The sequence below is a fragment of the Lemur catta genome, chromosome 2 (assembly GCF_020740605.2).
Source record: "Lemur catta isolate mLemCat1 chromosome 2, mLemCat1.pri, whole genome shotgun sequence".
Lineage (NCBI taxonomy): Eukaryota > Metazoa > Chordata > Mammalia > Primates > Lemuridae > Lemur > Lemur catta.
This window is the reverse complement of record NC_059129.1, coordinates 75,358,570-75,374,043: the sequence shown is the minus strand read 5'-3', so window position 1 is coordinate 75,374,043 and position 15,474 is coordinate 75,358,570. Positions and strand designations below refer to the sequence as shown.

Below are 15,474 nucleotides of genomic sequence, written 5' to 3'. Positions count from 1 at the left end.
CCCCGCCCCCCGCCGCGGGCTGCATGGTGGTCTCGCCGTGGGTGGGGCAGAGGTGGAGGGAGTATCACTGAGACAAACACAGAGCCCACACAACAGCCATGCTGTGAAAGCCCATTATTCGTTGTGTTCATTGAGACCCTCACCTTAGCTCCTGAGTAAAAACAGGAACATTCAGTACTACTAGAGAGTGCAAGACCAGTCATTTCAGCTTCATTTTCCTTAGTAATAACAATAGTAAAGGCACAAGACTGCATTTCAAAAAAAGCATAAATAAAAATAAAAATGCAATACTCAATACTTGGTTTTCTAACTGTGCCTCCCTGTTGTGAACATGTCCTTATATGTTCCTGACATCAAAGATCAGGAACTTTTATTTTGGAGGCCGTTTGTGGTTTTATTTTAAAGCTATTACTACCAAGAAAAACCCAAAAATACAAAGAAAAAAAAAAAAGAGGCATTCAGTAAGTACAACCACATTTTTTTAAAAAGTAGACTGTGTGGAGTTTGAAATTATTTTCTCAATTTAAACAATGAATGAGGACTTTATGTACTTTCAGCTTGATGAGTTGAACACTTGGGCAGCAGATAGAGGGAGGCGGGAGGAAACTGTTCAGGCATTTCCCAGATGCTTCTGCATCACACGCAGTGTTACGTATCCAGCCACCCATGCACAAGCTTGCTGGACAGCCAAGAAACAACAAAGCCACCGTTCTCCCTTTGAATAACTCTGTCTGTTGCACAGAGGGCAAATGTCTCTTTAGCAGTTTATTTTTATCGTTTGCAATTTCCTGAAAAAAGAAAAGAAAACATCTCTTTAAAAAAAAATCTTCTGCATTTGAATCTCAGACACTATTCAAGTTGTATTAATATAGTAGAAAGTCACCAATAAACTCTCTTTGTTAGGAAAAAAAGTCCAAGGATTTTGATCATAGATAAAGTATGTCTAAAGCCATTTTATCTTCGTTCACTAAAACTGGCTCATCTGCCCCAGTTCCCTAATTTTCCTCATGGCATCACCACCTGCCCTTTGCTTGCTTGATCATCTTAAGATATTTCTCCATCCTTTCTTCCTAAAACCAGCCCTCGTTCTCTTTGCATGCTACTGCTGTAAGCTCCGTAAGATAGACCCTCAGCATCTCTTACTTGGACTGTGGTACCCCTCCCCCTGTCTCCTTGCTTGCAGGAGGTGAAGTGGCATCATCATAGCTCACAGCAACCTCAAACTCCTGGGCTCAAGCAATCCTCCTGCCTCAGCCTCCCGGCTAGCTGGGACTACAGGCACGTGTCACCATGCCCAGCTAATTTTTTCTATTTTTAGTGGTTTGGCTAATTTCTTTCTATTTTTAGTAGAGACGGGGTCTTGCTCTTGCTCAGGCTGGTCTCAAACTCCTGAGCTACAGCAATCCTCCCGCCTCGGCCTCCCAGAGTGCTAGGATTACAGGCATGAGCCACTGAGCCCGGCCATTCATTTTAATATAATGGAAAGGCCACAGACTTAGATGTTAGAGAGCTCTGAGTTCAGATCCTAGTTACAAAATGTACTAGCAAATAACTTGACTACTCTGAGCCTCAATTCCTTAACTATAGCATGGAGATCAAAATGAAATTTCGTGGACTGACATTTGTCAAATACTGTGTAAAATACAGTGGGTGCTTGAGGAATAAATTCTCAGCTACTTCCAAGCCCCATTACTTTTCCAGTTATGTTCACAAACTTGCTGCTAAAACCACTCTGCTTTATTATTGCCCAAGACATTGCCTGCTCCTCACTATTTTTTCAACTTCTTATTTTGAACTTTGTGCTTAGAATGCTCACTCCCAGCCTTTTAAAGTCTCCCTTCTCTAGAAATTCTTCAGGGACTGCTTTAACACACAGCGCTTTCTCCCTTCCATGAACTCCTGACTATTCTTTATGTTGGGAGATATTTCTCCACGGGTCTCCCGTGTTTCTGCATGTCTGCTGAGCAGAGGCACTGACTGCCTGTGTTCTAGGTGATCTCTTCAAGGGTGTTTATATACTAATAGCTTTGGGAGACCCAGAGAATTTCTGCCTCCAGAGCAAAGGGCAGATTTGTTTTCTGTCCAGTGCAACAAAAACAACGCGTCCCTCCAGAGCAAAGGCCAGGCAGACTTACTGCCCTTGTAAAAGATCCCAAGCTTAGATTCTGTTACTGTAAAGCAAGTTACTGCACATGCCAGGGTTACCTGGCTCTCTCTCTGTTGCCCCGTGGGAATTGGGGAACTGGTGTAAATGACAACACTCTGGCTATTGCTATTACTGTGAGCAATAAAGTCCTTCGTGTTCGATTCCTAGTGTGTTCTGGCCAGCATCCATGAAACTATGGCAGGTTAACTTGTTAGCTTGCAAGCAGGATAAAAATCTTGGACTCTTAAGTTATTGACAGCTATTACTATCATTATTTGGTTGTTATAGCTCCTAAATATTTCTTTTCATAACAGTCTACTTTCTCTCCTTTTCCCTTATCATTGGTTTGTGGAGAAACTGTATCATCTTTTTCTTGTGAAATGTTCCAGATCCTGGATTGAGCTGATTGCCTCCTGTGATGTCATTTATCTTGTTCTTTTATCCCATGTATGTGCCCTCAAATTATTTTTTGCACTGATCTTTCAGCTTTCAATTACACAGTGTCTTCGGACCTCTCTTGAGTCATATTTAACTTTCACATATGCTTATTTTTTGGTCTTTGTTACTACATTTAACTTTCTTATGGGCAGGGATTCTTTTGGTTTGCCTTTAAAAAAATCTCCCACAGTTCCTGGTGAACATCATGACCAGAGTAATAGCATTTGCTGAATGAATGCTCAGGATAAAAATGATTTAGACAATGAGTATGATCAGATGATAGTCAACCCTTGCCTCTTCTCCACCAGAGGGCGCAGCCACGTTAGATTTAGGAGTATCCCCAAATCTGCAATCTTGTTTGCTTTGATTACCTGGGTGTTAGTTAGTACTTTATAAATGTAGCTGAATCAATTAGTAAGTGTATAAAAATGTATTAGCAGCTAGGGGTGGTGGCCCATATCTGTAGTCCCAGGTACTTGGGAGGCTGAGGCAGGAGGATCTCCTGAGCCCAGGAGTTCAAGGCTGCAGTGAGCTTTGATAGCACCACTGTACTGCAGCCTGGGCAACAGATTGACATCTTATCTTAAGAAGGAAGGGAGGAAGGAAGGAAGGAAGGAAGGAAGGAAGGAAGGAAGGAAGGAAGGAGAGAGAGAAAGAAAGAAAGAAAGAGGAAGAAGGAAGGAAGGAAGGAAGGAAGGAGAGAGAGAAAGAAAGAAAGAGAAAGAAGGAAGGAGGGAACGAGGAAGGAAGGAAAAGAAGGGAGGGAGGGAGAAAGAGAGAGAGAGAAGAAAGAAAGAAGAAAGAAAGAGAAGAAAAGAAAAGAAAAGAAAAGGAAAGAAAAGGAAAGAAAAGAGAAGAAAAATGAATGTGTTACCAAATGCAGCAAATGGAGCCCTGGTCTGGTTACGAGTTGCCCTACACAGGAGCTCCAGTGGAGAGCAATGAAACCTCTTTTGACTATGGTTTCATTATTATTGCATTTCCGTCTACTATGCAATGAATTTGAAAACCAAGACCAAATCTTGAAAAATGAGTTCCTGTTCATGTTTTCCATCAACCTGAAAGTGTATGTGAATATATACATACTGACTGCTGACATATAGGCAGCAATGGCCTGACTAGAAATTTTGCACCTATTGCTACTTTGACAGTTACAAAATAAACAGATTCCAAGTCACCTGTGGTGGGTAAGAGTGACTTAAATAGTATTGAATCTCCCGGGAAAAAAAAAGTGGAAGAGGGTTGCCTTCTTAACTCCTTTTTATTTTATTTTATTTTTTTTGAGACAGAGTCTCACTTTGTTGCCCAGGCTAGAGTGCCATGGCATCAGCCTAGCTCACAGCAACCTCAAATTCCTGGGCCCAAGCAATCCTTCTGCCTCAGCCTCCTGAGTAGCTGGGACTACAGGCATGCACCACCATGCCCAGCTAATTTTTTATATATATTTTTAGTTGTGCAGCTAATTTCTTTCTATTTTTTTTTTTTTTAGTAGAGACGGGGTCTAGCTCTTGCTCAGGCTGGTCTCGAACTCCTGAGCTCAAACGATCCACCCACCTCAGCCTCCCAGAGTGCCAGGATTCCAGGCGTGACCCACTGCGCCTGGCCCAACACTTAAGTGAATTTATTTCGTTTCGTCTTTTACACTTTGCTCAGGAAGGCCAGAGCTAACTGAAAAATCAACTCCCAGCACTATTTCACTATTATTCAATCTAAATGGTTCACCCCGAGAAGATACTGTATGTGGATGCAGTGTTTTTTGAAACTTCACAGTTTCCTGTGCAACCACACGCGGTCACATGAGGTTTGAGCTAGCCACCTTGTACAGGAAGATAAATATGAGCGGTTTCTACTTTCTGCTGCAAAGTTGCTCGTGCTCTGGAAGGGGAGGTTGTTTCAGTACAGGTGGGATGGTCTGCGTGAAGTACACACAAAGGCTTCCGTGAAGAAGCAGAACCTGTCGAGAAGGTAGGAGCGCAGGATGACCTGTTCCTTTCAGGGTGGCTCTGGGATTCCTAAGCTTTGCTGGCACGGAGAGTGTGGTTGTCTACTGTGTCTCATTTTTAATGTTAAAGTATTTTGAAGGCACAATCTCTTGGGAGATTTAAGTGGGCCATGTGAATTGGCTTTAGGTGTCCCAGGTGTTTCATGACAGAGTTTTGAGCACGAGGCCTTGTCTTAATTACCTTTATATTAGTTATTCTGAGCTTGGCCCTGTACAGGTACATAGGCAGCGCTCATTAAACGTGTGTAGACTTGAGTTGCAACAGGGATGGAAAGGAGAGGATTCGGACACACTGTTTTTGACTCCTGTTGGTCAGGCTGCACCTCTGCCTCTCAGAATCAGAGCAGGTGGAGCCCTACCGCCTTTTTTCACACCTTCACTCCAAGGGGCTTGTGAGGGCTTTCTTCACCCGATACCCTTACAGCCCACACTGGGGACAGCGTACACGCAGCCCTCCCAGACGGACAATCAGTGCATTTCAGCCCAGGTTTCCCCTTTTCTCCCCTGGAGCTAAACCAGCCAGAACTTGCAATGGAAACGCTCTAGAACTGTTTCAACTGTCGCCAGGAACACTGGCTAAGTTCACCCCAAACAAATCAGTGAAGAGTCCTCTTTTGCCTCTGAAGAAGTTAAGAGCAGCGCTGTAGGCTTAACTTCTTCCTGAAATCAACACCTCTTCCCTGGTCCACCGGCCCTTTCTTTGCAGAGAACTGACCAGAACCCGGCAGCCTTGGGGCAAGAATTTGTGTAGGCGGCTAATTAACTGATACAAAGAAAGTCTGTGTCCCGCTCCCAATCATTCTCCCATCCTGCCCTCTCTCAGTCAGGACTGAGAATCAAATAGATGAATGACACGTTTTTCAAAAACTCATCCAAGACTTGTAAAGCTGTCAACAACTCAGCGATACGTTCTGTAACTTTGACCTTCGTTGCCAAGGTTAGCGCTGACCGCTAGATCGCGCTGTCGGACAAGAAATCTGAGGGCCCCGAACCGCCGGGAACCCAGGACTCGGAGGGAGAAGAGGTGGGAGCAGAACCGAGGGAGAGAGAGTGAGAGAGGAGAGAGAGAGAGAGAGAGATGGGGGCCGGGGGTGGGGTGGGGAGGGAGAGAGATCTGTACGGGGCCTTTGAATACATTTGAATTGCCCTTTTGTCCCCTGGGGATGAGTGTACTTGAATTAGCTTGTGGATGAGAGTCTGGGTTCTCCTCAACCTGATGTACCCTCCTTCTCTTCCTCTCATCCTACTCTGGAAGTTTTGCATAGGGATCCTTTTTCTAAGGGACAGAGGGCGTTTGAAGGCGGTTGTTTGTGTTACCTACACTCCTTTACAGCAACTATTTTCAAATTCCTTTACAGCAACTATTTTCAAATGCCTTAAATCTAAGTATGTGAGCCACAATGCCTCGAGCAAGAAAAGGAGCCCACGCGGGTCCCCAGCATGCCGCTCTGGGCTGGAGAGAGCAACGTGCGCGCCCGCAGGGGCAGACGCCTCTTCCACGCAGTCTGTGGCCTCCAGCCTTAGAAGGCAGCCCTGGACTGCCCTCGGCTCCCCGGAGGGGGACTGCCCATCTCCTGCGCTGATAGAGACATTTGCAGCTCAGAGTCAAATCAACAAGAAAGAACTCTTTTTAAACCAAGAAAATCAACACCCAGAGTTACCTGCTCCTTAGTCGTTACCACCGCCATCATAAATGTTTAAAAGAGTACATAAAGAAAGAAAAACGCACGCACACGGACACACACACACACACACACACACACACACACAAACACACGCACACAAAACATCTGGGCGAAATGCAAACCCCAGCCAGCCTGGGCTGGCGTGCAAAGCAGTAATTTTACTTTTCCTTTTCTGGACGGGGATGGTGTTGTCCTGGGGGCTTCCCTGGCCGTTCCAGGCCGCGGGGCTGGCCAGGGCATTTTTGGACACGGTGCGGCTCGGCTGGGTGCCTACGCGGCCGCAAGGGGGCAATTCTCGGAGCTCCCAGGCTCTGTCCTTGAGGCTGCCACCCGCCTACTCGCGTCTCTGAGCCTGGTTGGACGGGACTCCCTGCGCTGTGCGTGTTGAGTGGGGCTGTAGGTGAAAGGCAGGTGCAAGGTCGGTTGTCCACAAGTTCGAGATAGGGGCTCAGTGGGACCAGGGCTGCAAGCCTAACGGGGCTGTGTGTGACGCTTGTTATCCATCCCCAGCACGTGCTCACGCGCTAGGGGGTTGTCAGACAATCGGGTCGTGAGGATTTGAAGGAGAAAAAGCCCATGCACTGTGTAGGCTCTTTGTGCGAGCTGCCCAGCTGGTCTTCAAGTGGGCAGCGTGTGCTCGGAGAATGTGCAGAGGTGGCGATTCCCATTTGTCTTCGTTTTCTCCCTCCAGTCTTCTGTCTTGCTTCCGCTGGCTAATGCTGGAGGCACCCTGTGCGTGGGCAGAGGTGCAGGAAGGGGGGAGCGCTGCAAGTTCTTGTCATTCTAAAAGCAAGTTTGGAGACTATCACGCCTATTGGAGGGACAGCACATTTGCAGACTCCCGATCAAATGGAGAAGAGGGATTTACGTTGGGAAAATGTCCTCAGATTCTACTGTTGTACTCAGAATCTACTATTCTACTACTGTGGGCAGTTAATTCCAGGGACTCCGCTCCTTCGTTTCCTCTGCATCTGCAACTTCCCCCCCTCCCCCCCGCCAATCCTCCGTAGTTCAACCTGGCAGTGGTGACCCCTGGGCTTCACGAGGCCAAAAGGGCGCAGGGCCTGTGCTGAGCACAGACGTATGTAATCAGAACCTCTCCTGTAGCGCTTCTCTGATGTCTTGGTGTCAGTGCCCAAAGCTTCCTCCCGTGCGCCTTTGTGCAATTTGGCACCCCTCAGTGCCAGACTCCCAGCTCAGGGACAACGGGTGGGGTTCCGGGGTGGGTGTGGGGCTGTAAAAAGAGGCAACGGTGCTGGCAGAATGTCAGACCCCCCCGTTTTGCTTCTACAGCAGTGTGTGTGTAGGGGTGTTTTTTTGGTTTCAAACCTCTCCTTTTTGTCCCTTTGACCCCGCGGGATTTTAAGGGCAGAGCTTTTAGTCCAAGGCTTCCGCCCGGGACCAGCTTTTGCTCCGTCCGGATGAAAAATTTCTACGGTAGATGGAACTTGTTCCTGAGCGGCTTCCTGTTCTGAGGACCCCTGGGTTTCATAGCTTTCCTCTCCCTCTCACTTGTCTCAAATTAAGCTTCCCAGTTCCGTCCCGAAGCACCAGGGGAGCGACACAGGACTGGGAAAGTCATCCCATCCCCGAGTCCCGCGCGGGCGGCTGTCCGGGTTTCCAATCGCCGCTCGCCGATTGAAAAAGACAGAAGGCGCGCCGCGTGCGCAGACAGTTAGTTAATGGAAACCCTGTAAATCGGTTTTAAGTGCACCCAGGACGGAGGGGGAGGAAGGTGGAGGTGGTGGCGATGGGGGGTGTGTGTGCGAATAGGCTGGAGTGGGGGCGAATGGGTTAGGCATCCCCGCAGTTCTGAAAAAGAGAGTCGCCTCCTTCCCTCATTGTTCCTAATTTAGAAAAATTTATTAAAGAAATCACACGGATAGGGAAACCCGAGCTCCCCAGCCCGCCCCGAGCGGAGGCGTACGCGGCTTCCCTTGGCAGGGAACCCGGCTGCGGCTGTCCCCCTCTCCGCGCCCGCCCTCCTCCCCGCCCCCGGCGGGGCACCGCTACTACGGCGATCGCCACCTCACGCCGAAGGAATGCTCGAAGTATGCACACGTTCCCAAAAGTAGACCTCCTTCACCGCCGGAGGAGCATACATCACCCCGTGGCAGCCGTCCACCTTCTCAGGCGTTTCGTAACCGAGTAAACTGAGAGCTGGGAACAGCCCTCTGTTAAGTAGCCCGCGGCGCGGAGTCTTTCCCACTTGGCGAGGGCGAGCCGCCGGGGACGCGTCTGCACGCCGGCAACTGCGGTCCCAGGCGGCGTCCGCCCGTCCAGCAGCGCCGGCAGCTCCTCCCGGATCCTCCTCCTCCTCCTCTTCCTCCTCCCGGACCTCCCCGCCGGTGCCCACGCCTAGGCGGCCGCCAGGTGCGCCTACAGAGTAGCGCCTGCCACCCGGGCGTGCTGGGGTCACACGGAGCGCCAGCTTCTCCGACGCCGGGGAGCCGCTGTCGCCGCCGCTACCTCTGTCACTGCCGCCTCGGGTCAGTCTGGTTTCTGTCCCCTTTCCCTCACTCCATCATTCCCAAAGATAACTAGGGAAACTTGTTTCTAGCTTGCACCTTCCCGGGAGCCGTGAAGAATCTCGGGCGAGGACGTTTGGATTTGTAATAGTACAGGTGTGCCAGAGAAATCCCTGGTATACTGGGATTTTGTAATTCTTTGGGGGTTTTGAGGGTAGACGAAATTGCTTTTCTTAAAAACTGATGCAGGGCGGCAGCGTGCTCGCCAAGGATCTTGTTCAGTGTTTCCACTTATGAAGGAATTTCATCTATAGATGCTGTCGATTTCGCCGAAGGGCGCACCCGGTTCTGGGGCCACCCGGTTTTCCTTATCTCGGGCTGCTGCCTTGCCCGGGAGTGCCGGCGTGCGGCGGGGGTGCTGGGAAGGCATTTCGGTGACGCACGGTGCGGAATTCTTTGAAGAGCCGGCTAAGTGCTCTGCAGCTCGTCGAGGCTGCGCGGGTTTGTGTGGCATCTCGAGACAGATTCCTGGTCGAGTGTTCTGGCTTCTTCCTCCTCTTTTTTCAAAGTGTCCGAGGTGGTGATTTAGGCCAGCTCGAAGGGACTCATCCTTGGCCTACTTTCTCCAGCTTCTGGAGAAAGCCCCCCTCTGCAACCTCCTCCCGGGTGCATTGTTCTGTGGGACCTCTGAGGCGGTTTCCAGCTCGAAGCAGAGATAGTGTAGGGATCAGACAGCGTGGGGCAACTGGCTCATTTACGGAGCGAGGGGGGAACCTGGACCGGGGGGAGCCGGGGAGCAGGACAGGTACTCCACACTGGGCATCGTAAGGAACCCCCCCAGTGACCAGTTCGGGGCTCCCCGGGGCATCCCCTCCCCCATCTCAACCAGGACTATGCAGCCTTCTAAAGAACGCTGGGGAGGGATGGGGCAAGAAAGGAAATGAGCTCTAAGCTCTGTCTTGGCTAACTAAGGTCGCGTGGTGGGTAGGAGAGGAGGTAGGTGATGCGCATGGGACCTGGAGGGATCTGGAGGGACCCTGCGGGTGTGTGTGTAATTTTCTTTTTTTTAACTTGACGCGGAAGTTAAGGAACTGGCCTCTTCAGGAGAGGAGTGGGGAAGGGGCAATTTGGCAGAAGGGGACGAATCCCCTTCGCATCCCCTCCCCCCCCCCCCCCCCCGCATCCGCGACTCATTTTCATTCATGAGGGTGAAGTGAGGGAATCCTCGGTGCCACGTAGGGGCGGCCGCTTTTAGACAGTTATCTCTGAGACTGCTCGGTGAAATGTTGCTAAACATTCGAATGAATAGTTTGGCTAAAAAGGAGAAAAATCTTTTTCTTTTTAAAACATATAGAAAGAATGCCTGGCTAATCGCGCGTTAAGATACCACTAAGCGAGATTTATTCTTGCTGCTGAGTCAGGAGGCCAATAGGTGGCGCTCTAGACCCAGACAAATTGCTTCCACTGCTCAGGTTTTTGTTGAGTTCAGCTGTTTAAAAGAAGAATCTGCACACAGCTTTTCGGTGGGTCAACTGTCAGCCTTTAACTTTTCGCGAGCACGACTGCCAGCTGAGTTGGAAATAATTGTAGCAAAGTTAAGGCCAAATGATGGGAACAATGGGCCAGTCTCACCTCTTGTTTTCACTGATATAGAAGAGGGTTAGAAATGTCAAACAGTTGTTAATTGGGAAGAAAGAAATTGCTAGAGCCCTTAGATGCCCAGGGCAGTGCCAAAATTTTAATCTTGGCTTCATGAAAAAGGAGCTCCAGGCAATTTGGCACGCCTGCTCATCAGACATTTAAAATGTAATTTACACTCAAGCTGAGGAAAGTTGCCCTAATACATTGTGCCAATAATTTGGAAAGGCATGGTTGGAGATTGTCAGTTTCTTTTTTCAAAGAGGGCTCCATCTTTAGCTCATTTTTGGATTCCCAGGCAGGACAGTCCCCAAGCCCTCTACATTTTTCATGAGGCCTAGCCTGTTGCCTTACAATAATTTATGTACTTCACAGTCAATTCTCTTTTGTGTTTTGCCACTGGCAGCTTCCCAGTTCAGTTCATTGCTTGTAGCTTTTGTCTCTGGATTGGCCCTTAGACTATTTTAGGAGACTCCATTCTTCAGACGTGGGTTAAGAACCTACTGTGTGCTGAGAAACCACAAAGGTGAATACTACTCTTTGTCTTTAAGGAATTAATAATCTAGGTGCAGGAAAAATCAGAACAGAACATATTCTCCTCTGGAGCACATATACCCATAATCTTCCAGGATAAATAAACAGTTAACTGCAAATATTAATTATTATTGAGAATTTTTATTTAAAAACATCTTGGAAAAACAGACAAAGAGTGGTTCGATTCTTCTATTGTGCTGTCTCTTCTTATGTATTTTAAAGTTGTTTTCTCCCATCATGGGTAAAGGATTTATCAGATGTGAAAACAACACAGTTAGCAGGAGGGTCAGGTTTCAGCTGGGTCTTACATATTTCTGTATAATCCATTTCAGACCTTAAAGAGCTGCATATTTGTAGGCAGAACAAAATGAAGAAAAAAGAGAGAAAAAAGGTTTATTATACTTTTCCAAATTGCCCTGAGACCACTAAAGTACAGCTACCTAAAGAGTTCAGCAGCTAGGAAAAAGCAGCCAAATAAAATCCCCAGCTGGAAGAGACATTTAGTTGAGTCAGGGATTAAATGACCTCTGAATTAGCCATCACCCAGGCAGGATGAAGTCATGAGGGGGCTGGTAAGGCCTTCACCCGGGATGCTAAGTAGGACCAGTCTCCAGGAAAACAGGACCCTCTTTAAACTTGAACTCCCTCCTAGTGCCGTGATTAAACTTCTGTAGATCATCTTGACTTCCACTGCTTCACAATACGCGCATTGTGTGCTGGGCTAGGCCCCGTCATTATTAAGGCAGATATGGTCGGGTTCTGGACTGGGTCCAGGCTCCAGTTCTAACCTGGTTCCGGGCCTGCCCAGACCCGGTTCTGATGCGATCACTGCTTCTTCCGCAGATCCCTTCATGCGGCTGTGAGCTCAGAGGCCGAGCATGCGGACCAGGCTTCCCCCAGCGCTCGCCGCCCTGGGCGCGGCCTTGCTCCTGTCTTCCATTGAGGCAGAAGGTAAAAGCTTTTTCCTTTCCCTTCCCAGAGCGACAATGCAGGATGTGAGAAAGGAAAAAATCAACTCTTTCCTACGTCTATTGCTTGCTCTGTTTTTCCTGCGCTTTGTGCTTTCTCTGGTGGTTTCTCTGTTCCAGAGAAACACTCCCTTCTCCTGAGGTTTGTCCATTTCCCGGCTCTCAGGTCCAGCTCTTTCGTATTCTGCTTAATCCATTCCGTACAGTGCTGTGTGGTCTCCTTGAGTTTGTCTCTGCGGTGTGCTGTCCACACTGCCACCTACACTGCCGCCTTTAAAGGACCAGCCGCCTGGGAGGGTGCGACGCGTGTACCCAGCTCTACCAACGGGACACTCCAGGTGGTACCCAGGAGCCCTGGAGCGCAGGCGCGCTCGCTCTCTTGCTTGGCTGTAACCACCTGTCTGGGGCCTGCGACCTCCGTGACAGCGCGAAATAAAAGACTCCGACAGCGCTGGCTCTGCGCGCTTGTGTGTTTTGTGGGGAACTCGGTGGGCGAGGCGGAGGGTGCAGGCAAATGAGCCGGCAGTCAAACCGCCTGTAGGGGGGGAACCTGCCGCCTTGGGGCCACACGGGGCCTTCTGGATCCTTGACTGGGTCCTTTTGACTGAATCCAAATTTTACAGAACAAATGCTTTTATTAAAAGGGGTGCAGCAGGCAAAGAGGAAGCTTTTCTTGCCTCCTTTGCTCCTTAAAAAAAGAACAATCTTGAAATCGGAAGGTCTCAGGTTCTCCTCCCCGACACCCCCCGGGAGATCCGAGCCCCCGGGGTGTTCGCGTGTCCCTGGGTCGCTGCTGTCCCTGTCTGGTTCGCGGTGCTTCAGGCGCGTGGCCCAGACCAGCCCAGCTCAGACAGGTTGGGCCTGGGCCAGGGTTTTCAGCCCGGGAAGCCAGCGCACGCCAGGGGAGCCGGGCATCCCCTCCAGCGTCCCCCCCTGCCTGGCTCCCTCCTGCCTCCCTCCCTGCGGGAGAGCCCCGCACGTCCGCCCTTCCCAGGTCAGGGGCTCAGAGACCGTCTCTAAAAGGGCTCCGTGTGGCCCCGCCGTGTTGAACATGAAGAGCTTTTGTTAAGATTTCCAACCTAGTCTTTGTTGTGTGCACTTGATACCTTAATTTCTCAATATTCACTAAACAATCCATTTCTATGTATTAACCCCATGGGTGCTTCTGTGTTCCCTCAATTATCACTGGAGACCTGACAAACTAGTTTTATTATTCTGCAAGATAAATGTCATAAAAGACATCTGACAATTTTTTTTTCAATAAAGAAATACCCCCAATGAAGCACAGGGAGAAAAGAAATAACTTCTGCACGCGACAGTTGTGGAAGTTCCAGGGTGGGTTGTCCTTTTTTAGAGGTGGGAAAAGTAGGGCTGTTTCCTGACAACACTCAGGTGTACAAAGTTTCGATAGTGTTTGATTTTCTACTTCCAGACTGCACGAAAACTTAGGGAAAGCAGCGTTTCCAAAATGTATGGCATCCTTAGAAAAGTGACAGACACTTGCTGGCTCTTCTTACTTGATTAATATTTTATGAATGTAGAGGCTCTTCAGAGTGGCCTCTGTGAAGTAATATTCAGATGAGGTTGGCTTTAATGTTCGTTCCTATGTCGTTGTTAGGAAGGAATTTTATTTGAGGAACACTTGGAAGCTCTACTAAAGATATTTTTAGATAATTCACTGAAGTGGCCCATTTATGGCTCATTAAGAAAATAGTTATTTGAAAATCAGAATGTTTGAGAATTCTGGCGAAAAGAATTAGGTTGGAAATGATGTAAATGGAAAAAAATCAATTCTGAATTAGATAATGGCTGGTTAGCAAAGTGCAGTTAAAAAGAACATTTTACTATCTACATTTCTGATTATTATCATATTTCTTATGTTTTCTCTTTTTAATTTGTGTTGATTTCCATATGGTACTTTTGCTTTCTTAAGCTGTGTGGTTTCTTGTCTCCCATCCCCTTAGGTCAGGATTTAATAATTATATTTTAACAGTATTCATTTTTTTGGCCTTATTCTCTGGTTTGGTAATGTCAAATAGAAATACAATTTGAGCTACAAATGCAAGCCATACGTGTAACTTAAAATTTTTCTGGTAGCCACATTAAAAAAGGAAAAAGAAACAGGAAATTAATTTTAATGATATATTTTATTTAACCTAATGTTATCATGTCAATATATAATTAATATGAGAATTGGTGGTGAGGTATTTTACATTTTCTGTACTAAGTGTTTGACAGTGGGTGTTTTTTACACTTGCAGCACATTTTATTTTAGACTGGCCACATTTCAAGTGCTTGATAGCCACATGGCTGGTTGCTCCCGTGTTGGACGGCACAGCCCTGGTGTTAACTACCAACTAAGTGGCCTCAGGAGCCTTTGAAGGGCTAACAAAATTTGTGGCCAAAGCCTTTCTGGGGACAATGGATGGAAACAGAATTTCTCTGAAATATTTCTGTTGGGAGCAGTTCAAAATTTCAGCTTGCAACCCTGTTTGGTACTATGCCATTTTGATCTTAGTCCTAAAGTAGCCATAGTTACTCTTTTTTCCCTTTTATGACTCATACTTGCACTCTTATATTCATACTATTTTCTCACCATTTTCTATTTACTTAATTTTTTATATGTTGGAAACCCAATACTTTTATTTTGTATTAGTTAAAAGATTTTGGCATTCACTTTTTGCATTTCTTCTTTTTTATAGTGGTACCACTTTTGTCCTGTTGTTTTCCTTTTGCCTACTTGTCTAAACTATGGTATCTTGTCCTACAGAAGTAAGAATGAAAATGATTTTTTTTGCCTTCAGTGTTTTTAATTTTTAGCCACAGCATAGACTTTATCAACCTTATAAGTTGGCCATACATTCTAGGCCAGTGCTCTGCATGGCAATTATTTTTGGTTCCTGTAGCATACAGTGTGTTAATTATCCTTTAGAAAATGTAACACTTTGCATTTAAAGGATAATGGCAAGTATTCCCTGAGAATTTGGCCACCTTTCTAATTAATCTAGAATTTGAGATGAACCTAAATTTTGTGAGAAACAGAGTTTTAATTTGGTAAGTCATTTATAGTTTACACTATATTGTGAACAATTAGATATTATCAATTCATCAGTGAGTTTAAACTGTAAGCTTTGTCTTGTGTCTAGGTTAAGAGGCTAATTAATACATATGTCTGTTAATCCTATAACAGATTTCAAACTAGAGGAGAACTTAATCTATTCTAATTCTTTCATTTTCCAAATGAGAAAATGAGGCCCAGAGAGGCTGAATAACTTGGGCAACTAATGCAGTTACTTAGGGGCAAAATACAGACAAGACCCAAGTCTTCTAGTTTTTGTTTAGTGCTGGTTTGGCCAAACCATGCTTCCTTTTTGCGTGATGACTGGTTGACTCAGTGGGTTTAATGTGAGAACACATTTTATAATGTGTACAATATAATCTGTTGCTTGTCTAAAATATTAGCTTTTCAACTAGTTATTTTTGGTGTCTTATAAACACAAATGAAAGGAATTTTTATATCATGGGGAAGATCATTAAATTTATACTAACTTTGCATGGAAAACACAAAGTAATGCCTATCAAACATAGTAAACTC

General features: G+C 46.9%; 1 protein-coding gene across 2 annotated transcripts in view; it reads left to right on the top strand.

The window, feature by feature from the left end:
- The first annotated feature begins 8,494 nt into the window (after positions 1–8,494).
- COL12A1 (collagen type XII alpha 1 chain) overlaps positions 8,495–15,474 on the top strand; it is a 115,082-nt gene continuing 108,102 nt past the window's right edge. For both annotated transcript variants that reach the window (XM_045543900.1, XM_045543901.1), the window contains exons 1-2: positions 8,495–8,760; positions 11,755–11,862. In XM_045543900.1, coding sequence (XP_045399856.1) covers positions 11,790–11,862 — 73 coding nt within the window. In that variant the 5' untranslated portion in view covers positions 8,495–8,760; positions 11,755–11,789. The remainder of the gene's footprint in view (positions 8,761–11,754; positions 11,863–15,474) is intronic.